At 32.9% G+C, this 26,538-nt stretch overlaps 1 protein-coding gene across 1 annotated transcript; it reads right to left on the bottom strand.

The window, feature by feature from the left end:
• LOC144965870 (catenin alpha-like) lies at positions 1-26,111 on the bottom strand. The gene is made up of 21 exons (XM_078901679.1): positions 25,951-26,111; positions 25,261-25,415; positions 23,877-24,066; positions 23,354-23,520; positions 22,195-22,314; positions 21,479-21,568; positions 20,777-20,950; positions 19,886-20,089; positions 17,031-17,111; positions 15,958-16,110; positions 15,456-15,548; positions 12,428-12,584; positions 11,796-11,996; positions 11,089-11,240; positions 10,730-10,787; positions 9,729-9,954; positions 6,978-7,083; positions 6,558-6,692; positions 5,199-5,291; positions 3,712-3,729; positions 1-2,375 (listed from the first exon to the last, which is right to left on the bottom strand). The coding sequence occupies exons 2-21, from the start codon at positions 25,372-25,374 to the stop codon at positions 2,199-2,201; spliced, it is 2,709 nt and encodes a 902-aa protein (XP_078757805.1). The 5' UTR covers positions 25,375-25,415; positions 25,951-26,111; the 3' UTR covers positions 1-2,198.
• Positions 26,112-26,538: the final 427 nt, after the last annotated feature.

Raw genomic sequence — 26,538 nt, 5'->3', positions numbered from 1 at the left:
TGGGATGCTGAGATTAACGGGTTGTACAAAATAATCACATTTTTAGCATTCATCTCACTTTAGAATCAAAACTTGTAAAAAAATGTCCCTCCACATTGTTATTGTTATTATTAACTACACTAACATTAATCTGTAGATAAGTGCTTAAATCAATAATCAAATGGAAAATCCCCAATGCTCTACAGACAATCATCCTATTGAAAACAATTAGTGAAAGATGTCTAGAAATTATTTTTTTAAAGCTGTTCTTCGAGGTCATTTATATCACTGTATAATTCCTAATAACCATTCATCTGTTCAATTTTACTCTGTCAAATGCTTTTACAAATAGCCTTTTGCCTGCAAATGTGACTACCATCAGTTTCAAACTGATCAAGAAGTCTCATAAAGGAAAACCAGCATAAATTAAATATGATTTGTAAAACGTAATCAACAAAAACAAAACAGAATATAAAAGCTTCGAAAAAGGACAAAATACTAGACACTGAAAGTTTTGGCTCAAAACCCTTCTCCAACCAATAACAAAAACATTAAAAATCCTGACAGACAGCAGAAAAGTATTTGGCTCGAATTGTTCACATGTACTTACGTAAGACTTTTGCTTCCTAAACATTTTATCAGGATTGCTTGTAATTGCCTCTGTCAATTCCTTCCCCAGTTCACAAGGAAACCAAATAGTCGATACTAAAGCTGACCGAAGTTGTGATGAACAAGAATTTTAACTGTTTTAAACTGGGTGACTTATTTAAATGTTCACAAATCTAAACAGGTCATTATTATAATGATACAATTACATTATTTGAAGACATAAAATAGCTGATATGTTCAAATTTCCAATTCATTTATTTATTTCTCACAAGTATACAACCCCCCCCCCTCCCCCATCCCCTCTCAGAAAAATGAAATTAAAAGGGTCAATTATTTAATTCCGCTCATGTTCATTATGCCGAGGATAAACGGTAATGGAAAATAATTTTTTTTGCAGTCATTCAATATTTCAGTTTGCGTCAATAGTAGAATAATGTCCTAACTTTCACACATTTGAAATGGATATTTACAAGATTTCATGATTCACAACCATTGAGGGGCAAATATCAAATATATATATATGTTTATATAATGAGAAAATAGTAATAATACAACATAAGGGATACGAAACCAACTACTGTGATTCAACATAAATAAGCTGTAAAAATTGTTGAGGTTTTGACAATATTTTGACTAAAATTTGAAAAAGAACACATTATGAAAGATATGACAGTAAAAATGATGAAGGAATAAAAATTATATTCATATTTATTCCTAACATTGAATGTTTAGTTGATGTTTAATGATAGATAATGACATATGAAAATTAAAGGATTTATAACGATGCATGATAATTAGTTAATAGAAAGCAAAGACTTCTTGAAGGTGAAGGTTGGAACTGTAACACAAAAAGCATCAATAATTTAATAAACATTATCAAATAAAGGAAAGAAAAAAACAGATAAATAAACTAAATTAATTAATAAATAAACGTTTTCAACTTCCAACCCTTTATAAGTCAACAACAAGCAATGACACTATATATACTCATGCTGTATAATTGATCCGCAGTTGTTTATTTTAGCTTCACTGGAAATTGGAATTGGAATAAGACATTATTTCTTGCACAATGGAAAGAAACAACTTTTTAAATAAGTGTTGTGATCCAAAATAAGATCTACAGAATAAATGAACTCTCTTAACAAAAAATGAAAAATTGACAACTGAAAACAAAAATATCAAAATCATCAATAATATCAGATCTAGGTTGTTGCAGTGATATGTTCTGTGTACAAAAATCCACAACCAAAATTTCACAAATAAATAATTTTTTTTTAAAAGCTAAATAAATAAATAAAAACACAACCACTAGTCCATAGCATAAATAAATGTGTAAAACAATCTTTGAAATGCTATTAATCTAGTGAATCACAACCAATAACTTCAAAAAATATTCCAAAATGTACCTTTGACATTTCGAAAAAGTTATTTTTAAATAATCGTCAACTTACATAATTTATTTCATGTCTAATACCACATTATGTAAAGTTGAATCTTATTTTGACAATACATGTTTTCAACGCCCCCTCTGGCATAACAACCAAGCTCTTTGAGCCTTAACAAAAATAACTATATAAATGTAATTTACTAACAAATAAAATAGTGATGATTCAACAGAAACTTTCTGGCGTGACCTCCTGGAATTCACTGAGGGCTCTGATAGGCTCAATAGCTGTCCTTGTGGCTGCTCCCTTTCTGACCTTTGCTCCAATTTCATTAGGATCCTCACGTCTGACTAAGGGTTTCTTGGCTGGAGCTTTCATCTTCCATAAGACCACCGGTTTTTTCTGAAATTCAAAATAAACCAAAAAAATACATTTTTACAAAAACCACACAAAAAAAAATAAAAAATAAATAAAAACAAAAAAATAAGAATTAAAAGTTTAAAAAATTGGAAGGAAAATTGAAAGAATGACATCTTGGTTTATATTTATTTCCTTTTAACCTTTTTTTTTTTTTAAATCATGAACAACAAATAAGCAAAAAAAATTTTAAAACACAAAGGATACAATCATCTAAATAATTTTTCATTAACAAAGGTGTTCCTTGGATTTAACAAGTAAAGTACAAAAATGAATATAACAGCTTCAAAAATGAACAAAATACCAAACACACAACATTACGTTAAAAAAAACGTTAAAATGTTAAAAACGGATTTACTGATTTTGCTAATGGCTAACAAAGGGTTTTGAGTCCGTAACATTCCATATTTAGTATTTTGTTATTTTTTTAAAGTTTTTATTTTCACTTATAAACATTTTTTTTTTGACAGTCCATAACCTCTAGCACATTAGTTAGTATTCACTTGGATTAAACTGACACAATCATTTATTGAAGTATTGATAGGTGATTTTCATTTCAAGAGTCAAAAGACCTGGCTACCAGCCACGACCAGTGAATCACTGCCACTGAATTCATAGGTTTTATTATTTTTTTCAGAAAAGAATAAATATTCCAGCAGGATAAATCAAAATACACAATTTTGAAAAAAAAAAAGGGTATTTCCAACTAAGCTATTTGGAATCGATTGTTTAAAGGAATTTACATTCCTAAAACGTTGACTTATAAAATAATTACATCTTATCCTATCTTATCTTAAAACTGCAGTATAAAAAAAAATGAAATTCCTACAACATACAAAGGCCACTAAAAAAAACCTTTTACCAATGTTTGAATCAAGTATTTCAAATATTTTAGCTAGTCTAGTTTATTTTAAGGATGGCACCTCATAATCAAAATCCATTTGCCATATAAATTAATGGGAAAGACCCTTTATATCTAAATGCATGAGAAAAAGAATATCTCAATCAGGATTCAAACCAACATTCTTATGATCCAAAGGTGTGCTAGTTACAACTAAATCATTGACTCTCTCTGGACTGGGATATTTATAAAACATTAGCTTAAGGCAACTTGTGTAAAATAGCATCGAATTGTTTCATTATTGCCTTTTGACCACACGGTGTCAACATTGAAAATCCAAAGAATAGTAAAAACTTAACAAGGAGAGAGTGAGGATTGTATAATATGAAACTAGATTTAACTCCTCAACCACAGAATTGTGACTGGGAAGAAGTATGCTTATCTTATATAAATATAAATAATCATATAAATAATACTTACATTTGACCCCTTGGTATACTGAAGAATACAAAGAAAATTGAAATTTGTGATTACATGCATGATATACAAACATATTCCATATTATACATGGGGAGGTTGCAAAAATAGGTATACAGTTTTTTTAAAAAAGGGAAATTATGAACAGATTATCCACTGCTTTTATCACACAAATAAACGATTGTCGCATTTAACAAATAATCTGCATTTTAATTAAAGGAAATGATTAAAAGAACATGAGATATTTCATTTTCAATCAAATATAATATGTCACTAATATCACTGATGTGACACTACATTATACCCACTTCTGTAGTTCCCCTGTATTGAAAGGACCCTAAAGTGAATGGGTTTATTCATCAGTGATGTTATTGACAATTTGTCAAAAAGGAGGAAAATGTATCGGTCCATTGGGCCAACTCAAACCTAACTGCAAAATTGAAATCTACCATATCATGAGGAAATGCTCAGAGTACTTTACATGTGTATAAACACACACACACACACACACACACACACACACACACACATGCACACATTAATATTATATTACATCTCATTACACCAAGAGAATATGATAAATTTTTGGCCAAAACACTATACAGTATTTGTTTTTACTTTACAAAGCACACTAAAATACCTTTGTTGCTGAAACCTTGTGGATATGCAGTTTATGAATTAACTCATGAAAAATATATAAATTGCAAAACATAGTCAATCTAACAAAGGTCAAATAGTAAATTTAAAATAAACCTTTCTAAGTCAATCAACCTTGCTTATTATAATTTAATTATCTTTCTGTGACCAGATGACTTCTGTAAACATGAGGAGAGAAGCGTGGTTGGGAGAGAAATATGGCTCTGAGAGAGAGAGAGAGAGAGAGAGAGAGAGAGGAGAGAGAGAGAGAGAGAGAGAGACTGGTAAGAGAAAAACAGAGACAGAAAGAGAGACAGAGAGAGAGAGAGAGAAAGAAAGAGAGAGAGAGAGAGAGAGAGAGAGAGAGAGAGAGAAAGAGAGAGAGAGAGAGAGAGAGAGAGAGAGAGAGTTTGGCTACTCTGCCAGAGTTATAGTTATAAATAAATTTTCTTCTCTTTTTTTTGGGCCTAATCCCCTACCCAAAATCCACTCATCTAATTCACCACTGGTTTTGACATTTGGTCACAGCCTGTCTAGGCTGACGTCATAGAAATATGAGTATCACCAAAACCCATGCAACTGAGCACAGGGTCAATATTTGGCACAAGACACAATGGTGATTTTTCCATGGTTCTACTGCGGAGCCACCAGAGTGCTTTTTATTGAAAAATGTTTGCCACTGCAAAAACATCTAAAAATTTCAAAGAAAATCTCAAGATTCCAGGTCTTCCGCTCATCACTATTTTATGAGATATTGGATTGTTAGGAGAAAAATGGTTTACCCATAATAGTGAGGATTTAATCAATCCTTCGACTTATATAAAAGAAACCAGTAAAACCCCATTATGACCTACCTTTGTCGATGCTACATAACAAGCCTTGACTGTAAGTACGACAGCATTCATCAAATTTTTAGCTGAGTGAATAAGCGATGTTGCACTGTCCAACTGAAAATTAACAAAGAACAAAATTTATTTTCTAAATGGAAACGAGCCTACAGACATAAATTTATACCTGTGCCTCAAAAACTGCTAACATAAGCAGTTCCTCACAGCAATATGGTCCAATGGGTTGATGTTTACCTTGCATGAGGTAGACAATAAAAATTGTATCCTACTCTTTAACAGAAATTAAATTAGACCCAGCTACCAATTCATTACAAGGTGAACACAAAAGTAAAAAATAATAATAATAATAATCCCGAATTGCAAAGTGAATCATGGCATGTTTGTGCCCAAGATTTGACTCTTCAAATAATTAGAAACCCTGGCTATATTTACAAGAGCTGCACTTCAAAGAACACATCATTTACTTTTCTCAAGATTATTCAATATTTTCCAAAATAAATATCAATTAACATTAGACTATGGATACTTATTTCTTTCTCTTTTTTTTCTTTCTTTCCTTCATTTCTCTCCATAAGCAACTAGGAACATGGTAGGTTAGCACATTACAAACTACACCGTGGTCAAAGGGCATGTATTCAAAACCAAACACTAAATTTGGTAGCATTTGCAAGGTCTTTAAAAATGAAATATTGCAATATAACTTTAAAATAATTAGAAAAACCATTTTAGACAGAATACACATTGTTTTTTAAATGAAAATTAAAATATAACAAAAGTAATACTAAAGTGCCGAACATAAAATGAGAAATAAAAAAAAATCAATTCTCAAACAAGAAAGGGGGTGTAAGCAATAGAGCATATCCCCTTCTTACTACTTATATAAAGAGGAGAGAAGAAAGCAATTAAAAATTCAACTACACAAATCAAAACTTAAGAAAGAATGAAACTGTTTCAACAATTTTAAAAAATAACCTTCAAACAGAGAGGTCAGAACAACTCATGAAACCTGATTTCGATGAATCGCTGCTTTAATCTAGGGAGAGATCGTGTAAAATTGTCAAAACAACAAAATTGATGTAACAAACTCAACACACAACAGCATTGCTAGAACAGCCTTCACAGACAACAGCATTGGTAGAACAACCTTCACACAACTGTATTGATAGAACAACTTTCACACAATAAGCATTGATAGAACAACAACCACGCACAACAATGGTGTTATGGTTATCAGATCTGTTGATGCTTTCAGCCACAAAGGTACAAGATTTATATTCCTCTACTTGCTGTGGAAGTTGTTAGGCACAAAATCATTTTTATTTAGAAGTAAAATAATTTTGATCAGACAGTGACGAAATGACTTACCCCAGACACAATTAATTCTCCACTAACACTCTGTACATCAGCCTTGACCTTGCTGGTAATATTCAGTTGGTGGCAATAGAGGGCAATCCTTTGGAGATAGGCTTCCAAATCTTTCTTGGACTGGGAATCTGGACACTAGTGAAGTGGTAAAATATTACAAAATCTTTTAAATCTTTTCCAGGAGTGCTTCTTTGCCCTAACAATTCAGTTTTAATTTTATAATCCCAACAAAAGATGAGTGCTCAAAACAATCACATGTGCATTATGGGCCTAATCCAAGTTTCATATTTTTAAACTAAAAATTCAAGTTTCAGCATCAATGTCACCCCGACATAATACCATTTTGAGTTGGTGAGTCAAATATTAAGATATTAATTCCCTTGTACAAGACAATTAGGGTAAGAGAGAGAGAAAACCAACCTGTTCAGCAATAGTGGTAGCCAATTTGTCTAAAGTCGTACCATGCTCCGAAATCTTTTTAGCAGCATTAATTACATCCATTGTGCTCTTTAATGGACCACGACCACTGAAAAAAAAGATAATTTTAATGCAAATTCAGTCATATGGATTAAAATATATATTGTTCAGATAATAGATTTTATATCTGTAGACATGTTTTGGCATTTTTTTTGGTAAACTACTTTCACTGCTGCCATCATTACAACTTTGAACACTGAACTATGACTTAACCTTGTATGTATGGGTTTGTGGTCTAATGGTTTGACACTCAGCTTTGGTTCTAAAAGTCCCCGGTTCGAGACATCCTAAGCGCGGTGCAATGTTGAGTCCTTGAAAAAGGGTACTTAACTCACATTTCTTCCCCATACTCTAGTCAGATGTAAATTGAGTGTCTGACTGGTGACAGCATTGTCTCTGTCCCCTAAAAATAAATGGTAGCATTTCAAGGCATCATGTTTTGTCCTACACTATAGTGCATTGAGTACATTTCATGATTATTGGGCTATAAAAAAATATAATTTTTTGGGAGGTTTTCAGTTCAAACTTAAATTGTTATTACTAATACTGCCACCACAAGTCTGTCACTGACAAAAAAAACTGTCCATTATACACTGCGTGGAATCAGTGATATTTCTTCAGTTGGAACTCCCAATGGACCAATAACCCTCCCTGCTAGCTACCTGCGTGGGGTCATTGGAGTTCAACTGGTATCAGGCAGTGCCGTGTCCAATGGGGGCAATTATTGATATTTATGGTCTTATAATATGTCTGTATAGCGGGAAAACAATAACAGACTCTTTCACTTTATTATTTTGATTTGAAAAATCAGTTGTCTTTCTAAACATCAGTGAAAATTTGACATTCTTGTGGTTAATAGTTTTCTTTAAATATCACAAAATGTGGATCGAATTTTAAGTGCTTGTAAATTATGGTGCACTTAAATAAAAAATTAGTTATTCAAAACTCAGCGGCAGTATCTCAAGAATTTTAATAAATATCAAAAGTACATATATGCATCTATGTTCCTGTGCATTATTATCATATTGGCAGTTGATTTTATTGATTTATTCTTGGTTTTGTTAGTTCTGTATATTTTTTTTTACCATTTCCGTTCCTCTCAAACAGTTGTGTTGGTCATAACAGTAAACTGATATCATTTATGTCTTTATGTTGTAAAATAACTAATAAAGATAATATTTTATTGACCAGTAAAAACTAAAAACCAATATTGTGTATCTCAATTTACTATCAATCTGCCTATAAAATATGACCTCTTTACAAGAAAAAAATCAACCACCCAACAAGGTTACTGGACATGCTACAAATATTGCAGTAACAATCAACAATTACAAAAAAAAACACTAAGCACTGGTACTGTTAAATTAAATGATTTGCTCAAACAGACGGACATAGTAGAGTATGTGGACAAAAGAGGATTCAAAATTATGAGGGCATATAGTTTATTCCAAGTAGCAACCTGTTTCTCCTTTTTGACCAAATACATTCAAAACGAACACACTGTCCATACAGGTTACATAGAATCATCTCCTTTCCTTCAAAAATACACACTTTGTCATTGTCTTATAAAGTCATCTGACATACCATTGAACTCCAGTCAGTCAAATTTAGAGATAAAACAACTGAATAACAATCAGAGTCAAATCAGTATAACACCACAGGCATACCACAGCAGATCATTTAATTTTGGGGAAATCACTGCCATATATATCTGGACGCTTCAGCCTATAAAAAGTTAACACATTCACTTGTGCACAAAAGGAGAACTTGAACTTACATTATGTTACTTATTCAACATGCAAAAATACCAGTAATTGAGATGGATTTCAATGACCCTAAACATGACACCTATATGACACTATAAAGCCGTCATTTCCTGAGACAACCACACAAAAGCAGTATACTATACATCTTCAAACAATAATGCCTAACATTCATAAAAAATATAATTTTGACTTGAATCGTAAGGGATTTAAGTATAGAAAAAAAGCCATCAAGCCATTAAAAAGTTGGCTTTCAAATGTGCCCAAAACTACATAATATTTAAATCAGTTAAATGCTTAAAATATAAGATTAATAGTATATTCGTATAATGGTTTATATTTTATTTCTAAACTGATATTTGGACACAATTCATGGCATGGAAGACTGTGGGAGAGAAAATGAGGATCTCACCAAGTCATGCCAAATAAGAAATTTACAAGAAAAAATTCATATCTTTTAAGATTTTACTGCTCGGACAACAAAACTTGGCATGTATCAAGATCATCATTTTTACTTTATAATGATACTTGTTTCAATCATTTTCTGCCGCTGGGAATTAAATTATTAATATGCAAATTACAACAAATTAATTTCATTGATAGCTCAAAAGCCACTAAATTGACACCTCTCTTATGAGCAGCCTTAAGAAGATACATTATTATCAACCATGGCATATGATGAAAGAAACCCTTGATTTGCTTGTGGTGAGTGAACAATTTTCATATTCATGTTAACAACTGAGCAATATCATGAAATATTGCAGCAATTAATTACCATCAGTGGCATCACAGATTCCCCCTGACCGCTACCTGTTCCACCCATGGGCTGACCCCACTAATGGGGTCAGGTTGATCTAGCACTGAAATACCGCTCAGAGGGGAAAATGCCACGCAGTGTATAACACATGAGTCAGAATATGATAAAAGTTACCGAGTGAAATCTGTCATCTCCATCATAATCATACACATCTGTTTGGCCATGACGATAATGTCATTGCCGCTGTCGTCCCACTTGGCCACTTCCAGATCCAGTTTGGCCTTCTCCATACGGAAATCCTCCACTTGTTTCTGGATAACTTCCCTCTCTTCTTCTGGCAGACGTCGCATCATGGCCCGGTCACTCTTACCAGAGTAGTCCTCGTAATCGTTTACGCTGGCTGGAGACACAGGAAGGAAAATGAAAAAACCGTCAACAATCTTTCAGTAATCATGGTCAGACCATAAGTTTAGAAAAAGTCAGTTAAATATAAACAAAGATATGGGGAAGCTGTGGAAGTGTGCAGATGGATATCAATAAAACACAAAAAGCCCAAGTCAAGACTGCAACACCACCAACTGTCATTTTCCCCATTATGGAACAGCCTACCAGATAAAGTAATGGATGACACCAATTAAATAATTCCAAAGAAAGAAGCTAGCTTTTAAAATGTATAAAATTCAAACCTCCTTAACCATCTACATATCCAAAGTTGGAGTTATTTTTAGCCAATGGTTAACACCCATTTGATCCATTGTGTACTGCTTTGCAACAGTTTAAAATCAATATTTTATGAGTGGGATAACATTGGGATATTTAAGAGAGGTACAAAACTAATTGTTTCAATTTCATATACCTTCAATTAATACACTTTCATTTACCATTTTATTTTTAAAAGAAGGTAAATCATTGGAATTTAAAGGAACTTATAATGATACAAACTGAATGGTGAATGATAAATCAAACACATTTTGAAGGCACATATAACAAGTCGTTATAGCACATGCTAAAGACAACAAAATTGAGATAAATAACCATGTGAGAAGAAAATATGACGTTAGATTTCTATTCCCAAACCTTTCACTTAAATACAATATGAGGCGTTTAATGTTTGCATCTTTTTAAAATAAGAATCAACAAGTAACAATTTTACGGCTTTGACTTAAAATACTTACATTGAGCATATCCATATTCGTCCTCATAGTCCTCACTATCAGATTCATCATAGTCCATCTATGGAAGAGTTCAAGATTTTTCATGCAAAACATAGCATTACTGTAACCATATCATGTTACCTCTAAAGATATGAAAAGTGTGAATGAAACAGTGCTAAACACAGCAGAGAGAGAAATGGGTGTCTCATATTGATTGAACTGCATCATACTGTACATAATTTGGAAATACAACAGTTAGAAATTCTGGTTCTAGTGTAATAATGAATCTAATTTGACCACTGTCACAAACGTCATAACAAAACTTTATCCATAAAATACCAAAACTACAAATAGCTATGAAAAACTTTCATTTCACTTACTCCACTCATTAGTACAGCTTGTCGAATGTCTCTTACTCCATCGTAGACCAATCTAGATGCTTCAATGAACTCGTTCTCGTCAACATCTCTCACAGGATAACAGTTGAGGGCATCCACAGCCACTTCAACTTTCTCCGCAAAATTGGGCATGACTAGAAAAAGAAAACAACACAGATTTATAACTTGAATAATAAAAACAAATAAGAAAAAGGAATGCTTATTTTTTAGTTGAATAAATAAATGAAAAGATAAATATATAAAAATAAAATACCACAGAATATATATATTTTTTTACAGTCCTATCCAAAGAGTAGGAAACAATTGCTATTGTCTGTTTCGTGCTATAGAAACCGGATAAACTTGGGTTCCATGGGCCTGATGGCTCTAAAGGACTACATTTTTACTACTATCTCGAGAAGAGACTGAGATAACGGAGGCATCAGTCGCAGCACAGTGTTGCAAAGATAGTAGTAAGGGCTAAGTTTCATGCTCAAGGAAAAAAAAAACGAGATGCTGATAACTGAACTCAAGCCTTGGTCCCTTGGGTGGAAGTGCAATGCTTTATCCCCCTCGAAAATGTGAGCCTTAATAATAATAATAATCATATTATAACATCTCATTTAAAAACATATACTAAATATTTCAACTTTTTCTCAAGATCAGAAAATAGAAACTTTTCCCTTTAATCTCTCTCAAACAAGACTTACTTTGGTCCCTCAACATGACAACAGCCTCCATGACTCTCTCTGTGTATTGACCAGGTTCATAGTTATCCATCTCAGCTTCAACAACATTACACACTCGCGATGAACGGCCTCGAATGGCTCCAGCAGTCCTGTCCAGAGTGTCGGCATCACTTTCCTGGAGGGCAATGACACATTTGTTGACATCTTCCAGGATATGATTTTCTGTAGAAATGATATAACTTATTAGTACCATAATAATCATATATCTTCTTGTTTTAAGTCGCAAAGTGGGGAAATAAAAAACAAAAGAAAAAAAAGACTGAAAAAAAAAATATCAAAATTAAATTCTTAATTCCCTGCCCAAAACACACACACCACACCCACACAGAAACAAACATATGTACGTTTTGTGTCTTGATTAAAGAGAATTCTCAGAGATCATCAAATTTTCCTCATAATTACCACATTTCAGATGATGGCTGCTAAAAACTAAATGTACTGTAAAAGTGGTAAGTTTCAATAAATCTTTAAGAAAACACCTCTTTAATAACTATGCATATTGATATTGAATGAGAGATAGACGGATTGAAAAAAAAAAAGGCTGTGATGAATGAAGAAATATTTTGCAGCATGTAATTGATACAATTCCTTACCAGAGACAGCTAAGAAGTCGTGTATGGTAGTAATGTCATCAACAGCCTCTGTGAGAAGTCGAACCTGTTTCTCCCAAGCATCTTTGAATACATCCATGTTCTCTTGGGCTGCCTTTGAACGGGGCCGGGCTGCCAAGACGTGGGCAGCATTGATTACCTAGAATAAAACAGGAGATTTGTGAAATTGGAATGATTGTAATCTTAAAATCTGACAAATTTACAAAACTTGTTCTTTTGATTTGATTAAACTATTAAGAGGCAAAGCTGTGAAGCATTACTTCTTCATATTATCTTATATCCTTTGAAACTGTAAGGAAGTGAGTAAACAAACTTGATTTTTACAAATAAAGCTTTCTGAAATATATCAATATCTACAATTTTTTTTTATTTTCAGGAAACACACTCACACACATACACACACACACACACACACAAAACACATACACACAAAAATGTAAAAAAATTTTTTTTTAAATACCAGCAAATCATAATAACAATCTATCCCTCTATCTCTATCAAACTTCCAACTGCTTTTGACATTAAAATCATTAATCATAATAACAATCTATCCCTCTATCTCTATCAAACTTCCAACTGCTTTTGACATAATGTCCATTTTATGAAACTTCATCTTACATAATTCCTTTACGTGAACCAAAATGTCAATAAAATAGCATTCACCTCTACAGAGCTGCCCGCTCTTATCTACATATTGGTAGAATCATAACCCTGATAAAGCAGAATCACTTACCAAATCTATGATTTGCGCCATTTTTGAGCGATCCAGATATCAATGTTTGTGAAAATTTTAAAAAATATATCATGCTTCGCACATGATTATTGACTTTGCAGAGGGTTAAACAATAACTACACTTGACTTACTTGACTTAGATGCCTTTCGCGTCTCGACCGAAAGATCGGGTCGCCTTGGCTGTTTCCAGTATTTCCTGTGTGAGGTGTCTCCAATATTGCCGGTCCTCTGCTAGGGTTCTCAGATTTTCAAGGTCCCCTGCCGTTATGAGACTAATGCTTTGTCCAAGTGTTGTGAGGTTTTTGTTTAGGATCACAGGGAGTGTTGTGATCGGTCTTCCTCTGAAAAGGTTCCCGTGTTTTTGGAAATATCCCGACATGGCTTGGTTAGCTGGTATGTTTTTGTCCCTGCGTAGTATGTGACCGAAAAGTTGCCATCGTTGTTGTAAAATGTCAAGGGAGATTGGTCTTTCTTTTGTGATCTTATAGAGTGATTCATTTGAGATCTTTTTTGGGTATTTGATGTCCAGTACCCTTCTTAGCTGTGTGCGATGGAAGGCATCCAGATGTTCTTCTTCGGATTTTGTCAACGCCCAAGTGCCGCAGTTATACAGAAGTACCGGTTTTACAAGAGCACGGTACAGTTTCAGTTTGGTTTTTCTCTTTATTTTGTCACCTCTAATCCATACATTGGTGAGTTTACTGAGTGCGGCGTTTGATAGCTGTTTTCTTCTTTGTACATCCTCGGTGTCTCCAATTAGTGAGCCGACTTTCTTTGTTCTTTTCCATTCCTCTTTGTTCCTCGATATTGTTGTAAATTCGGTTTTATTGGCATTGACTTGGAGGTTATATTTCATGAGGGTATTTTGTATGATGTCTATATTTGCTGGTGTTGATCCAATAAAATCTACATCATCTGCATAGGCGATTTCTCTAGGGATTGCATTCTCAATATGAGTCGTTGGTTTTGGAATGACTTTTCGAACTTCTTTCAGAGTGTGTTCTAAGTATATTGTGAACAGAATCGGGCTCAGACTATCTCCTTGGGGGGTCCCGATGTTACTTTCGAACTGCGTCTGTTTTGTGGCCCCGTATATCCTTGGTTGTATCTTTGTGTTGCTGAGGAGAAATCGGATTATTCGGAGCTCGTCTTCGTCTACTATGTCTGTTAATATCTCCAAAAGTTTTCCTCTGTCGATCGTATCAAAGGCTGCGGACATATCGATTCCGGTTATTGTTATGGATATGTTTTCTTTGAGTGCCTTTGCTGCCAACCATTTATGTGTCCATACAACGTCCGATGTGCTTCGGTCTTGGCGAAACCCGCTTTGGCTATGTGATAGATATTTTTCTATTTTCGGTCTAATTCTGTTGAGGACAATAGTTGACAGTGTTTTTCTTATGGTATTCAGTAATGTTATTGGGCGCAGGTTGTTTACGGGTCCTTTCGTTTTTCCTGGTTTTTGTATTGTAATTAGGACACCGCTGTTTATGTCCCAGTCTTTGTGTGTTGAGAATGTTTTGTTCATTATGTTTGCAATGCTCAGATCCAGGGAGAGGGTACCGCATTTCAGCAATTCAGCGGGAATTTCATCTTCGCCTGGGGATCTGTTATTGTTTAGGCACTTTATGCTATTTCTAACTTCAGTTGTTGTGATGCGGTTGTTTAGGTCTCTAGGGTTTCCTGAGAAGGGCGATATTTGTGAGACTTGTTTGTGAAATTTCTGCTGGAAGTGGTCAGTTACAATGTCAAGGATATCGTTGGGATTTGTTGTCTGTTTGCCAAATTTATCCTGTAGTTTTGGGTTCTCGAATGGTTTTCGGTTCAGAGATTTCGTCGCTTTGAACATAGACGATGCGTTATTTTTGGACTTTTCTATGTCTTCCACTTTTTTGTCTAATTCCTCGTTTCTGTGTTTTATTGTAAGTGATCGAATTGAATGCAGTATTTTGTTTCGTTCCGTTTTCAGGTTTATTATTTCTTCCGAGTCTTTCGTGTTTTGTATACTGATCCTAAGTTCTTTTTGTTGCCGCGATAGATCGTTAATAGCGATGTTAGGCATTCGATTTGGTTTGTTCTTAGTTGTATTAATAGGGCCTGCACTTTCTTCCCCCGCATATTTCATTGCCGCTATAACTACAACTACTATAACAATAACTACAGGCGAATTTAAATTCTGCTTAGAGCTCAAAGAAATCCAAATTTGCAGAATCAATGATATTGCAGGATGATTCCGCAAAATACAAAATAGTAGGCAGTTCTGCCTAGCACACTTACTTGTGGACAGAGATTTTCTATTTCAGCAGCTGCCATCCTCACCAATTTGACACCATCTTCGTTGTTGGACATTGAACAAGCCAGACTGGCCACCTAAAGCCAAATATATTGCATTAATAGATGAAACTGACAGAGCAAAAACTAAGACATTTTTAATGATTAAATTAACTAAAACAACTACTTTCCTTCTTACTGCATTAAGTTTATGGTTTTGTGGAAAACACTCAACCGTTAGAATTTGTTTCATGCTAAAAAATTTAGAGAGAGAGAGAGAGGGGGGGGGGGATGTCAAGAACTCTAAACTTCCATAGGGCTTATAAATAATCCCTTTTTATCTGCAAAGCACAAAATAATAAATTCTTGTAAAAACTTTGAAAATGGTAAGTGAATAATGCACTATACAAATGCTCGAATTTTTTGTTTGTTTTTAAATTTTCAACAAAACCTCTTAACTATGATGCACAACTCTCCTGTACATTTACTTAACAAAACAATTTCCTACCTCTACTAGTTTGTTTGCATGCTCCATGAAGACCTGGGCATATTCCTCCACACCCTTCTCATCTCCTGCCTTGGCTGCCTCAATGAGGACAAGGAGAGGAACATTGGTCTCAAGGAATGTATCAGAGACATGGTCAACCACTGCTTTTCGAAGCTAATCAAAAGACAAAATAGAAAAATTATTTGTTTCACACATTCAGCATGAACCTAAACCAAGTTTAGGAACCAAATAAATTTGAATCCTTCTAAGTTACAGATTTTTCACACAAACGAGATTATCGTTGCACATAAATTTCCTAAAATCGTGTGTCAATAAAATTTCCATGCTCTTGAGTAAAAATATCTGTACATTACAACAATGATAAAAAAAAAAAAAAAATTAAAATACCAACAACGTCTATCATCCATTTCTCCCAATTAAATTTTCACCATCTCATCCTCTTTAAATTGAATTTTTTTCTGTCTTGCCATCTTTAAACAATAATACCTGTAACATCATAGATATATTATATTAGAGTTTTCTGTCAACTTCTCTTATACTTTTGATGTGTTATATCATATAAAAGTTCAAATGACCATTCAGCAAAAGTTGTGGGTTTTTTTCAAAATAAATTGGTAAAAGGCAACAAAGACAGCTTTCAAAGTAAATTACTTGTTATACATCAGGTTGTCTTCATCATCTTTGAAAATTTCATTAAGTCAAAGCATGAAACACTATTTGTCAACCAAAGAACAAATGACATTTTTGTTGCCAATCAGCACCTAAAATCCCTTGTGAAACTTGTCCTAAAATTTGATCAGAAAACATAAAATGAATGATCAATAGCCATCAGACCATTAATAACATCTTTTCAATTGTCTCAAAATGACATTATGCTGGGATGAATCAAATAATTGTAAAATTTGAATGAGTTTTTTTTTTTTTTTGTCTCTTTAACTTCAAAAATCTTAAGTTGCCTGAAAGTTGACTTTAAAAATCAATTTTCTTAATCCATGCCCGACATAATACTGGACTGACGCAGATGTTCACATGTGTAAAATTCAGTCATTCCTCTTCATTTTTTTTTTTTTTACCTGTCTCCTCAAATCTTTTGTTTTCTTCGTCATGTTGTCTATAGCCATCTCAAGTTCCTCACTGGGCTCCTTCTTTCCAGCCTTTAAACATAAAAGGGAAAAGAAGATGATCAGAATAAAAAAGCAACTTAATACTTTCACTTAACTTTTTTATTTTTATTATTTTGAGCTTTTTTTATATATATAGCGCAATATCCACTTAACATGCTCAAAGCACTTTACACAGGGTCTCTAATGAACACCAATATGAAACATGAACAAGAAATGACATCTGTTAGGTGATATTACAATTTTTTTTCGAAAAGGACAATGCTGTTGATGGCCAGGTATTCATTTTACACCTGAGTATGGTGAGAGAATGTGAGTAAAGAGCCTTTTCCAGGGACTCAACTGTGCACCGAGCCAGGCTCAAACCCAGGATCTTCCGAATCGAAAGCAAGTGTCATACCACAAGACCAAATAGCCGCACAACTTTCACCATAGAAGAAATCAAAATAATAAAAATTTTAAAAAGACAAAACATAGAAAAAAAGGAAAATGTATTTTAAAACAAACAAACACATTTTTACATGTGCTCTCTTCCTCTTCATCATAATCATATCATATCACATATCATAATTGCTTTGCTATTTTGCTGCGATTGATTGAAATAGGGAGCCAGAAATAATCCTTAACATAGTTTGTGTTTTCGTTTTATTTTCCAAGCCCTATTTTCATTTCTGCTCAATCCTTTTATAGAGTTAACAAATTAGATATAGAATTTCAAAAATAATCATAGTATAACAGAGGCAGTAAAATGTAAGTTATATGAGACATTATAGTAGTAATGCCAGTAAAAATTCACAAAAACAGTAAATGAACAATCAGATAAGAATAACAATAATAATAATAATAATAATAATAATAATAATAATAATAATAATAATAATAATAATAATAATAATAATAATAATAACAATAATAATAATAATAAAAATGTGTATATTTATAGAGCACCTTATATGGAAAACTCAAAGCGCTTGGAATAATAATGTATCTAAACAGAAAAGAATTAACATAAAAGGCTTATTTGCCAAAATGATTTGTTATCAGGCACAGTCAAGGTCTTATCTAAACTCCCTTGTCCTCCCATCAGTGAATAGCTGAATCAGTGGGTAGCTGGTACTATTAGATTTGGTGGAAAGTACTTGTTATAGACTTGCGTCCTTTCTAAATTTGGCAAGCAATGTACTCCAGTTAAATCAATTTTTGGCTTGTTTAAAATCTCACGTCAGACAATCCTGTTTTTCTTTCTTCTTTCTCTCTCTCTGTCCATTCCTTTTTGATATACCAATGGCATACTATCACAGTTTTCATCTATGAGATGTTTGACATTTCATCAAATGAATTCTAGCACGCTCTTGAGAGAAGCCAACAATCGTGCTAGAATCCAAGTGTGCGGATATCCCATGCTCATGGGAAGTAACGACTTATTATATAGATAAAATTCGGCCAACCAGCTCATGCGTGCCGTATTGCAGAGTATGCTGGAATTTGCTAGAATCAACCAAGTACTGTAATTGACCACATAAAAATCACAGGAACTCATTGTATTAGTACCAGGCACTTAAAGTCAGTATAAGATACAGTGAAAAATATCTATAATTTTGAAGAGTAAAACTTCATACAAAGTGCGTCATGCGTTCAATTTATACTTATTAATATTAAGGATAAGCCACACTGTTACAAATGCTGTTTTTTTGGGGAGTTTTTTCAGCAGCAGGTACTGAAAAAAAAACTTTTTAAAAATTAACATAGGGACAACCCTCTCAAAAAGACATAAGCAAACATTATAAGATTTTACAAATTTAATGCAATGAATTAATTAAATATATTTCAATTACTTTGCAAACAATAGCACTATAACTCTAGTTTTCACACGCATTCCTTCCACAAATCACAAATGAGACTATGAAAACAATTGAAGCCTTCAAAGGGAGATAAATCTTTGTCATAGGATCTCTCCACGTCATGCAATTTTAATGTTCTGTTTAATCAGAGCATCTCCGAACCTTGTAAGGTGCCAACCCTAGACAATCATTCACACTAAATTACCTTTGTAATCCAGGGGCGACCACACTAGAAGTAGTTTAAAAGAAATCACAATAATTGACAACTACATTTCATTTCCAGGAAATTAATTTCCACAGTTCATAGATTACAGGAATACAATCATATTTCATATGAACTGAAAAGTCTGATCTTTGGTAAGTTGAAAAGAGACAAAAGGCATTATATCATATAGAGTATATACATGTTCAAGCATTGGCTAAAACGGAATGGAAGCGTATTTGTCCATATCTCTCCTTCCCCTTTCAGGATTGTTGATTAAAAAGTTAATCATAAACTTTAAGTTATTCCACAATACCTTTATCAAAAAGACACCCTTGTGGTTCGGCTAAAGCAAGATTTTTTATGAGAATATACCATTTCTTGAAAATGGACAAATGTTGTTTTTTTAAATAGTACTTAAATCTATCAAGATAAGAAAGTTGATTGACCAGAATTTATATAGAGATAGTTACACAGATGGTCATAAAATAATTTCTAAATCTGGAACATAATTTCTCAAAATTTTAAAAGAAAAAAAGGAAAAATTCCCCTAAGTCAGAAAAACGTTAAAACCAACTGTCTTTTATTCAAACATGATTAATCATGACTTCCTTTGATCATAGTTGAAAGACTATAGAATCAACCATGACATACAATGATCAAAAAAGAAGTTCCTATTTTGTATAATGAGTATAATCAGACTTACACATCCAAACCAGGGATGAAATGAGACAAAAGTGAATTATAAAAAAGAGTGTGCTCACATTGTTCATATATTCTGTGAGAAGATCTTGCAAAGCCTGTCTGACAGCATTACATTCTTGGACAATTCTCTCCCTTCTGTCATCTCTTGTACACGAAGCATCGGCCATGAGGGCAGCTCCACTAATGATGCTCTCAACACGCTCCTCCAAAGATGGTCTACTTCGTACTTCATTGTAAGTTAATGGATCCATTATAATTTTTTGCTGATAAGAGAAAAAAAAAATAACAAGATCAGTGATTAATTGTCACATTTTAATGCCAATTCAATTCAAGTGTTCTTTCTTGTCAGAATATGCTATATATTACTCAGAGTACATAGGAGTAATGGCAAATAAAAATAAGAATAAAATAATAAATATTAGATCTAATATTTTTTCGATATTTAAATCATTATACATAGGTAAAGATAAGAAAAACATAAAAAGTAGTAAACAACACTACATAACATCTATTCATGCACAATCACATTTTCTCAGATTTTTTTTGGATTCACTTTAATAATTAACATGAATTCTCTAAGTTTAAAAATATGGAAATTAAAATTTAAAGACCCACCTAAAAGAAGTTATAGGTAAAAAAAGACTGCAGCCAAAAAATGTACATTATTTACCAACGCACAAAGATATAAGATTTTTTAATTGACTAAAAAATGACGTTTCTCTTATGTCTTCTGGCAAACTACTCCACAAAACTGAAAAGATTGTTTTCTGAAAGAGGTAGTTTTGGATTTTGGAATAGTGACACTGTTTGTATGCCTATAGCTATATATTTTCTTTCTTTGAAAGTTACCAAGTCGTCCCCAAAACATGATGATGATACTGATGGTGGTGGTGACGATGTTGATGATAATAATAATAAAAAATAATGCCTGAAAAAATTGTATTTTTTACATCTAATTCATCCAGAGCTGCTGCAAGTTCTCCTGGTCCCTCATAAGGATGGGCATCACTAAGTCCAGATGCTTGTGCCACATCAGAAATGGCATTGACTGCATCACACACTTGCTTATAGGCAAAATCACGATTGGATCGTGCAGCTGCTAGCTCTGGATGACGGACATAAGCCTGTACAAATTGTTAAAAAAATATATTTAAATATTAAAAATGTGATATCAATCTCTTTATTCCATGTCTCCTTAAATAGTAATAATAATAATAATAATAATAATAATAATAATAATAATAATAATAATAATAATAATAATAATAATAATAAAAATAATAAGAATGATAATAATAATAACAATAATAATAATAATAATAATAATAATAATAATAATAATAATATAATAATAATAATAATAATAATAATAATAATAATAATAAAAGATGCAAAGAACAGTATGACCAAATTGATAATCAACATATTCAAAGGCCTTTACTAATTTATAAGTCTACCAGAAAACTCACAGATTTCAACAAAATCTTTGCACTGAGATTTAAAAAAACAAAAAACCCTAAAAATTCATTATGCAAAGTAATTAGTCGTTATCAAGATGAACATTTTGTTAAAATATGCCAGCAAAAATACAATTAATTAAAAAAATTCAAAACAAACCAAAAACTAACATTTATCAACTGATTATAATATACCTTAGAAGTTGATAAAAGCATCATGCTATTTTTCTTCAAAACAGCTCTTGCAGCAGCCAATTCTTCCCGACGACGTGGATCCTTTAGGTCCTGATGAAATAATACAAAAGACTACATTATACAGAAAGAAAACAATTGTTCATATACAAGAAAAGAGAGATAAAAAAAAATTTTTTAATCAAACAAACATAGACTGAATTATTGGTAAATGAAAAAGCAAACTGATTATCTTTTAGTAAAAGTATTTAAAGCTGATATTTCTAGCATGTGCCGCTTTGTCACTGGCCTACAGTAGATCGCTAGCTCCAAGTCCCATTCTGCAATTCTCTCATCGCAATCAGGTGCAAAATTAGTATCTGGCAGTAACAGCGTTGTCTTTGTCCAAAAAAATTGTGGTGACATCATGCAGACATCATGTCCCATCCAAGTATTGCTGTTGAATTCTGAATATGGACTTCTGTAAAGTGTCTTGAGCACATTTAGTAGATATTGCCCTTAACATCAGCTCGTTACAAAGACAGCTATCCCAAAGCCCCCCTTGGCTTGTTATCAATAAGAAAAAGCATTTATATAACATAATAATACATCAGAACATTTACCTAAATGTTCGTCTACTAAAACCACTGAATGGAAATCACTAAAACTAGTATTATTAATTTGACTGCTTTCTTAGAGCTTACAAAACAAAAACAAAAAAAGAAAAGAAGACTACATACTGCTTGTCTTTTGGCAGCTCTGTCAGCAAGCTCTGCCATGCTACGTCCAAACTCTCTGAATCCATTCATCAATTCTTGTTGACTTGTTGCATTTTTTATCCTGTCTAAATCATCTTCCACCTAATTTGGATGCAAAATTTGATCATTAAGATTTGACACTTATGGTTAAGACAAAAGGAAAAAAAATTTGAAGACGCAGAGAATATACATCTATTGAAGAATTTTCTTCAACATCATACACAATGCCCACTCAACCCCCTACTGTTTTTGTAACTTAAAAAAGGCAATGGGCCAATTACTTTCCCCTTGTGGCATGCCTTATCTCATCATAATTCATATTTAATTAAGTCTATTTTACGATAATCATTCAATCAACTGTTTAACCATAACTTAATTCAATTTAGTATACATGTCCTAAGTTTTTAAGGATCTTAGACTTTACCATAATCCTTTAATGATATACTTTGACGAGCCCCCATTGCCGAAAAGTTTTTTTATTCTCTATTGTCTTCTGGAACTTTACTATTCACTTCATTTCTTGTTATTATCAACATAAGTGCCTGCTCCACTCACTTTTCTGAATTATAATTAATATTCACCTCAATATCTGAGATTACTCCATGTCTCAATCGTCTCTATGTTATATTTTTGTGTTGAGAACGTTATGGCTAATAAGCTTAACTGCTGCCTAATAAACTTCGCGGCATTTGTGTGTAGAATCCATGACCTCAAGAAGTTGGGAGAGCGGTTCAAGATACATGATGCTTGATAACACTTTTTTTGAAGTGGCGGATGGCTTCGACTGTAGAGATACCCTCTCTCGGCCAGGCAGAGTTGTCATACCAGTAAGGTCGCGGATTCAAGCGAAGTTTTTTATTCTAATTTGTCTTCTGGCATTATTCTACTCACGTCATTTTTTTGTTATTTGATATATGATAAATTCAGAAAATTGTGCATTGTTGTACATGAGTTGTAATACTTGTTGGCAAGTTGATCCATATTCTAAATGTAGGTAAGAGAAAAAAAAAACGAAAAAAAAAAGGTGGCTCAGGTCTGCAGAATATCACAGACATGACAATTACATACAAGATAGAACTAATGATATTCTTACATAAAGATAGAACTAATGATTTTCTTACATCAAAATGATAACACTTACCGAATGAAGGGATTTCAGTAACAAATGAACATCTACCATGTCTGCCAGAATCAAAAGCCTGGTAACAGCAGACAAAAGAGCTCTGGCCGCCCTCACCATAGCTCCACGTTTAACAGATGAACAAGGATCAGCAGCAAAGTCTTGAGATGCATCATCCATTGTGTCTCCTTCATACATAATTAGTAAAAAAAACTTGCTTATCATTGAAAAATAAAAACCACATCTAAATTTGCTATAGGCATCAAACAAAATATGTATTTTGGAAAAAAAAATATACTCCAAAGAATAGTACCATTGATGATCAAATAAACAATTGAGGAGGCAACTAATTCATCACCAACGCCATTTAGAAATTAATGTAATATTTTGTCAGAAAAACAGAATAACTTAAAAAGAAGAAGGAAAAAAAAAAGCTATGAGCCTGATTAAATCTAAACAATAAGGGTATTTCAAATTAAATCAATCTTATCCTCTATGGGAATAATGGATAAATATTTGGATAATAAAAGAATGTAAATTTTACCTGTCTTACGGACTTCATCAATGGCAGCTAACATCTCCATTTCAACCTCTGGATTGTCATTGGCTATCTGACTCCCTTGGATTATGAAATTCTCTGTGGCTTTCTTGACGGCAGCACTCAAAACATGCGCTTTTTTGGAACGGCCTTTCTTTTTATTAGAAGGTCCATTTTGGCTGACCAGTGTGGTGACCTAGATCAACAAAGTAAGATACAAACAAAACAAAAAATAAATAAGTCGATAAAAATATGTTTTAGTGGAATGGACAATATTGTGTTGTTGTGGCTTAGAATACGTTTTCAAAATAAAATTACTGGAAATAGATATAAAATGAATACAAATATTATAATAAAATGTAGAGTGTCTCAAACATTTAATAAGTATTACAAAAGACCAATTTTAAAATGGTTGACATGAGCAGTTCCAGATTCTAATTCAAAACAAAACATGAGTTAACATAACAAGAAACCATACATCTCTATCATTTTAAACTTCCTTTAAAATCCAAATACCAAATGATCAAGGTCAAAAAAACAATGAAGACATTGGTAATAAAATTTACGAAGAGACAAGATATTGTTCTAATAGAGCAACTCCTAACCTAACGCAACACTAGATATCTCTCCAGCAATTTGTTATCGCAAAAATAAAGTCAATAAAACTATAAAAAGGAAAACATCTGTATACCTTGGGTTTTTTTCTGCTAATGTTGTGCAATTTATATTAAAATAAATAACAAAATAAAAGGGGCATTCATAATTCATAGTTTTCAAACAATAATTCTAAAAAGTCATGATTAAAGTTGGCGGGGGGGGGGGGGGGGGGGGGGGGATTTGTAGCATAGTGGTTAAGCTGTATGATTCTTAATTGGAAGGTCCTAGGTTCATATCCCAATGGGGACACCTTTTTTATTCAAAATTACTTTTTTTTTTACTTCTAGTTCTATTTATCCGTTTACTTACTCGTATTTTAAAAAATATTTCCATTATTTTTTTTAAAGCTTATTTATTGAGTTGTTTATTTCTCATTACTCTTCTTCTTGCATTTTCTCTTTTAATTTATTCATTTTTTTCTTTCATTAATCACTAATTTGTCATTATCACTTTCATCAGTATAGTTTTACCATGTTTTATCATTATTAATATTATGATAATCAAACATGAATAAACTTACAAAAGTCTATAAAATCAGCGTGAAACTTTCTGAGCGATACCTAGCACGACCTAGCCCTAGCACGTAACACTAGACGTCTAGATATCGCTCTAACCGAGCGACACCGAACTCCTGTATGAAAATTAAATGCATTATTTTAGTGGTTTAAATCAAATTGTAATCTTATTACAGTGTAATTTACACTTTCCATAACTCTTTAAAATTACCACTCACCTGTGTGACAAGAGGCTCTAGTGTTTTTTCCACTGATCTCGTTCGTATTTCCAAATTTTTAGGGTCCCATTTAAGTTGCAAAGACCCCTGCACTGGCACTGGACTCATTGACATTTTCGAAACAAACTGCCTCTTCAAAAAAAGACACCCAGTGCCTAGAAGTAGAAGGATTACGGATTAGGAATTCATCATTATAGAGAAAAGATTAAAATTGATTCCATACTCTACAATTATACTGTTAAAGTTTTAAAACATCTCTTACACTTAGAGTTAGAAGCCCTCTACAGCTTTGTTAAATCATAATCATATCCATATCAACATGATTAAAAAATGACATTTCTAAGTTCTAAGGCTCAGGCAAACATAAAAATGTAGAAAAAGGTTCGATTTTACTACTAAAATCTGACATCACTCTCACTAGACAAGAGCAGCGAAGAGTAAGAGAAGAGCAACTGACTTTAGTCACTGAAGCCAAAATTGACAGATCAGACACAAACAACAAACGGTTGAAACTTAACATTCAAGAAAATGATAACGCTCAACTCAAAAGGAACACCAGTAATAATAAATAGGACTGGCGGTGAGTGAGAGTGGTCAAGTCAGTGGTAGTGGTAGAGGAGGAGGGACGCTTCCTCCTTCGTCTAAACAAAATATTGGAATAACAAAGATTTTATATCTTTAAAAAACTACCTTCTCAAAGTGATAAACAAATACTTGTCAAAATTCACGTTTATGGCCCCCCGTACTCTGGTTTTATTAGGACTGAAATTCCATAGAAAAGTGAAAATTTCATCAAAACTCAAGACCAAAACTAAAACAAGCTGCGATGAAATTAGATGAGTAAGAGGAACAACTTCCGGTGAAAAGGAATCCGGGGTCGGCAAAATGTTTGGGTTCCAAATGTTTGTACCTTTTATTTTTAAACATATATTGTAATTTTTCCTTGTAAAATGACATGAATTGTGGCTTCTATGACTTTCATTCCGTCAATCTGTTCACAATCTATTTTTATTACTTTAAAAACTCCATTAATTGAAGGAAAAAAATAATATAGGAGGAAAAAATATTTATTGTAGGTTACCGACCCCTAAAACTAGTTATATACGCCTCACTAAGATTTCCTCTTCTTTTATCCTTTGTCATCGCGCTAAAATGATGAATTATTTTTTCAACATTCCTGTGAAAGGAAAGAATGCGGAAATAAAGTGTCAACAAGTACTCCGCTCTTTCCGTCCCCGCTCCCCACCCTTGATGTGTATGTAGCTTGGACTTCATATT

This window comes from Berghia stephanieae, chromosome 2 (assembly GCF_034508935.2).
Source record: "Berghia stephanieae isolate SIO BIC M18660-M18661 chromosome 2, UCSD_Bste_1.3, whole genome shotgun sequence".
In the NCBI taxonomy this organism is placed as follows: Eukaryota; Metazoa; Mollusca; class Gastropoda; order Nudibranchia; family Aeolidiidae; genus Berghia; species Berghia stephanieae.
The sequence above is the reverse complement of the archived record's forward strand: the minus strand, read 5'-3'. Positions and strand labels throughout refer to the sequence as shown.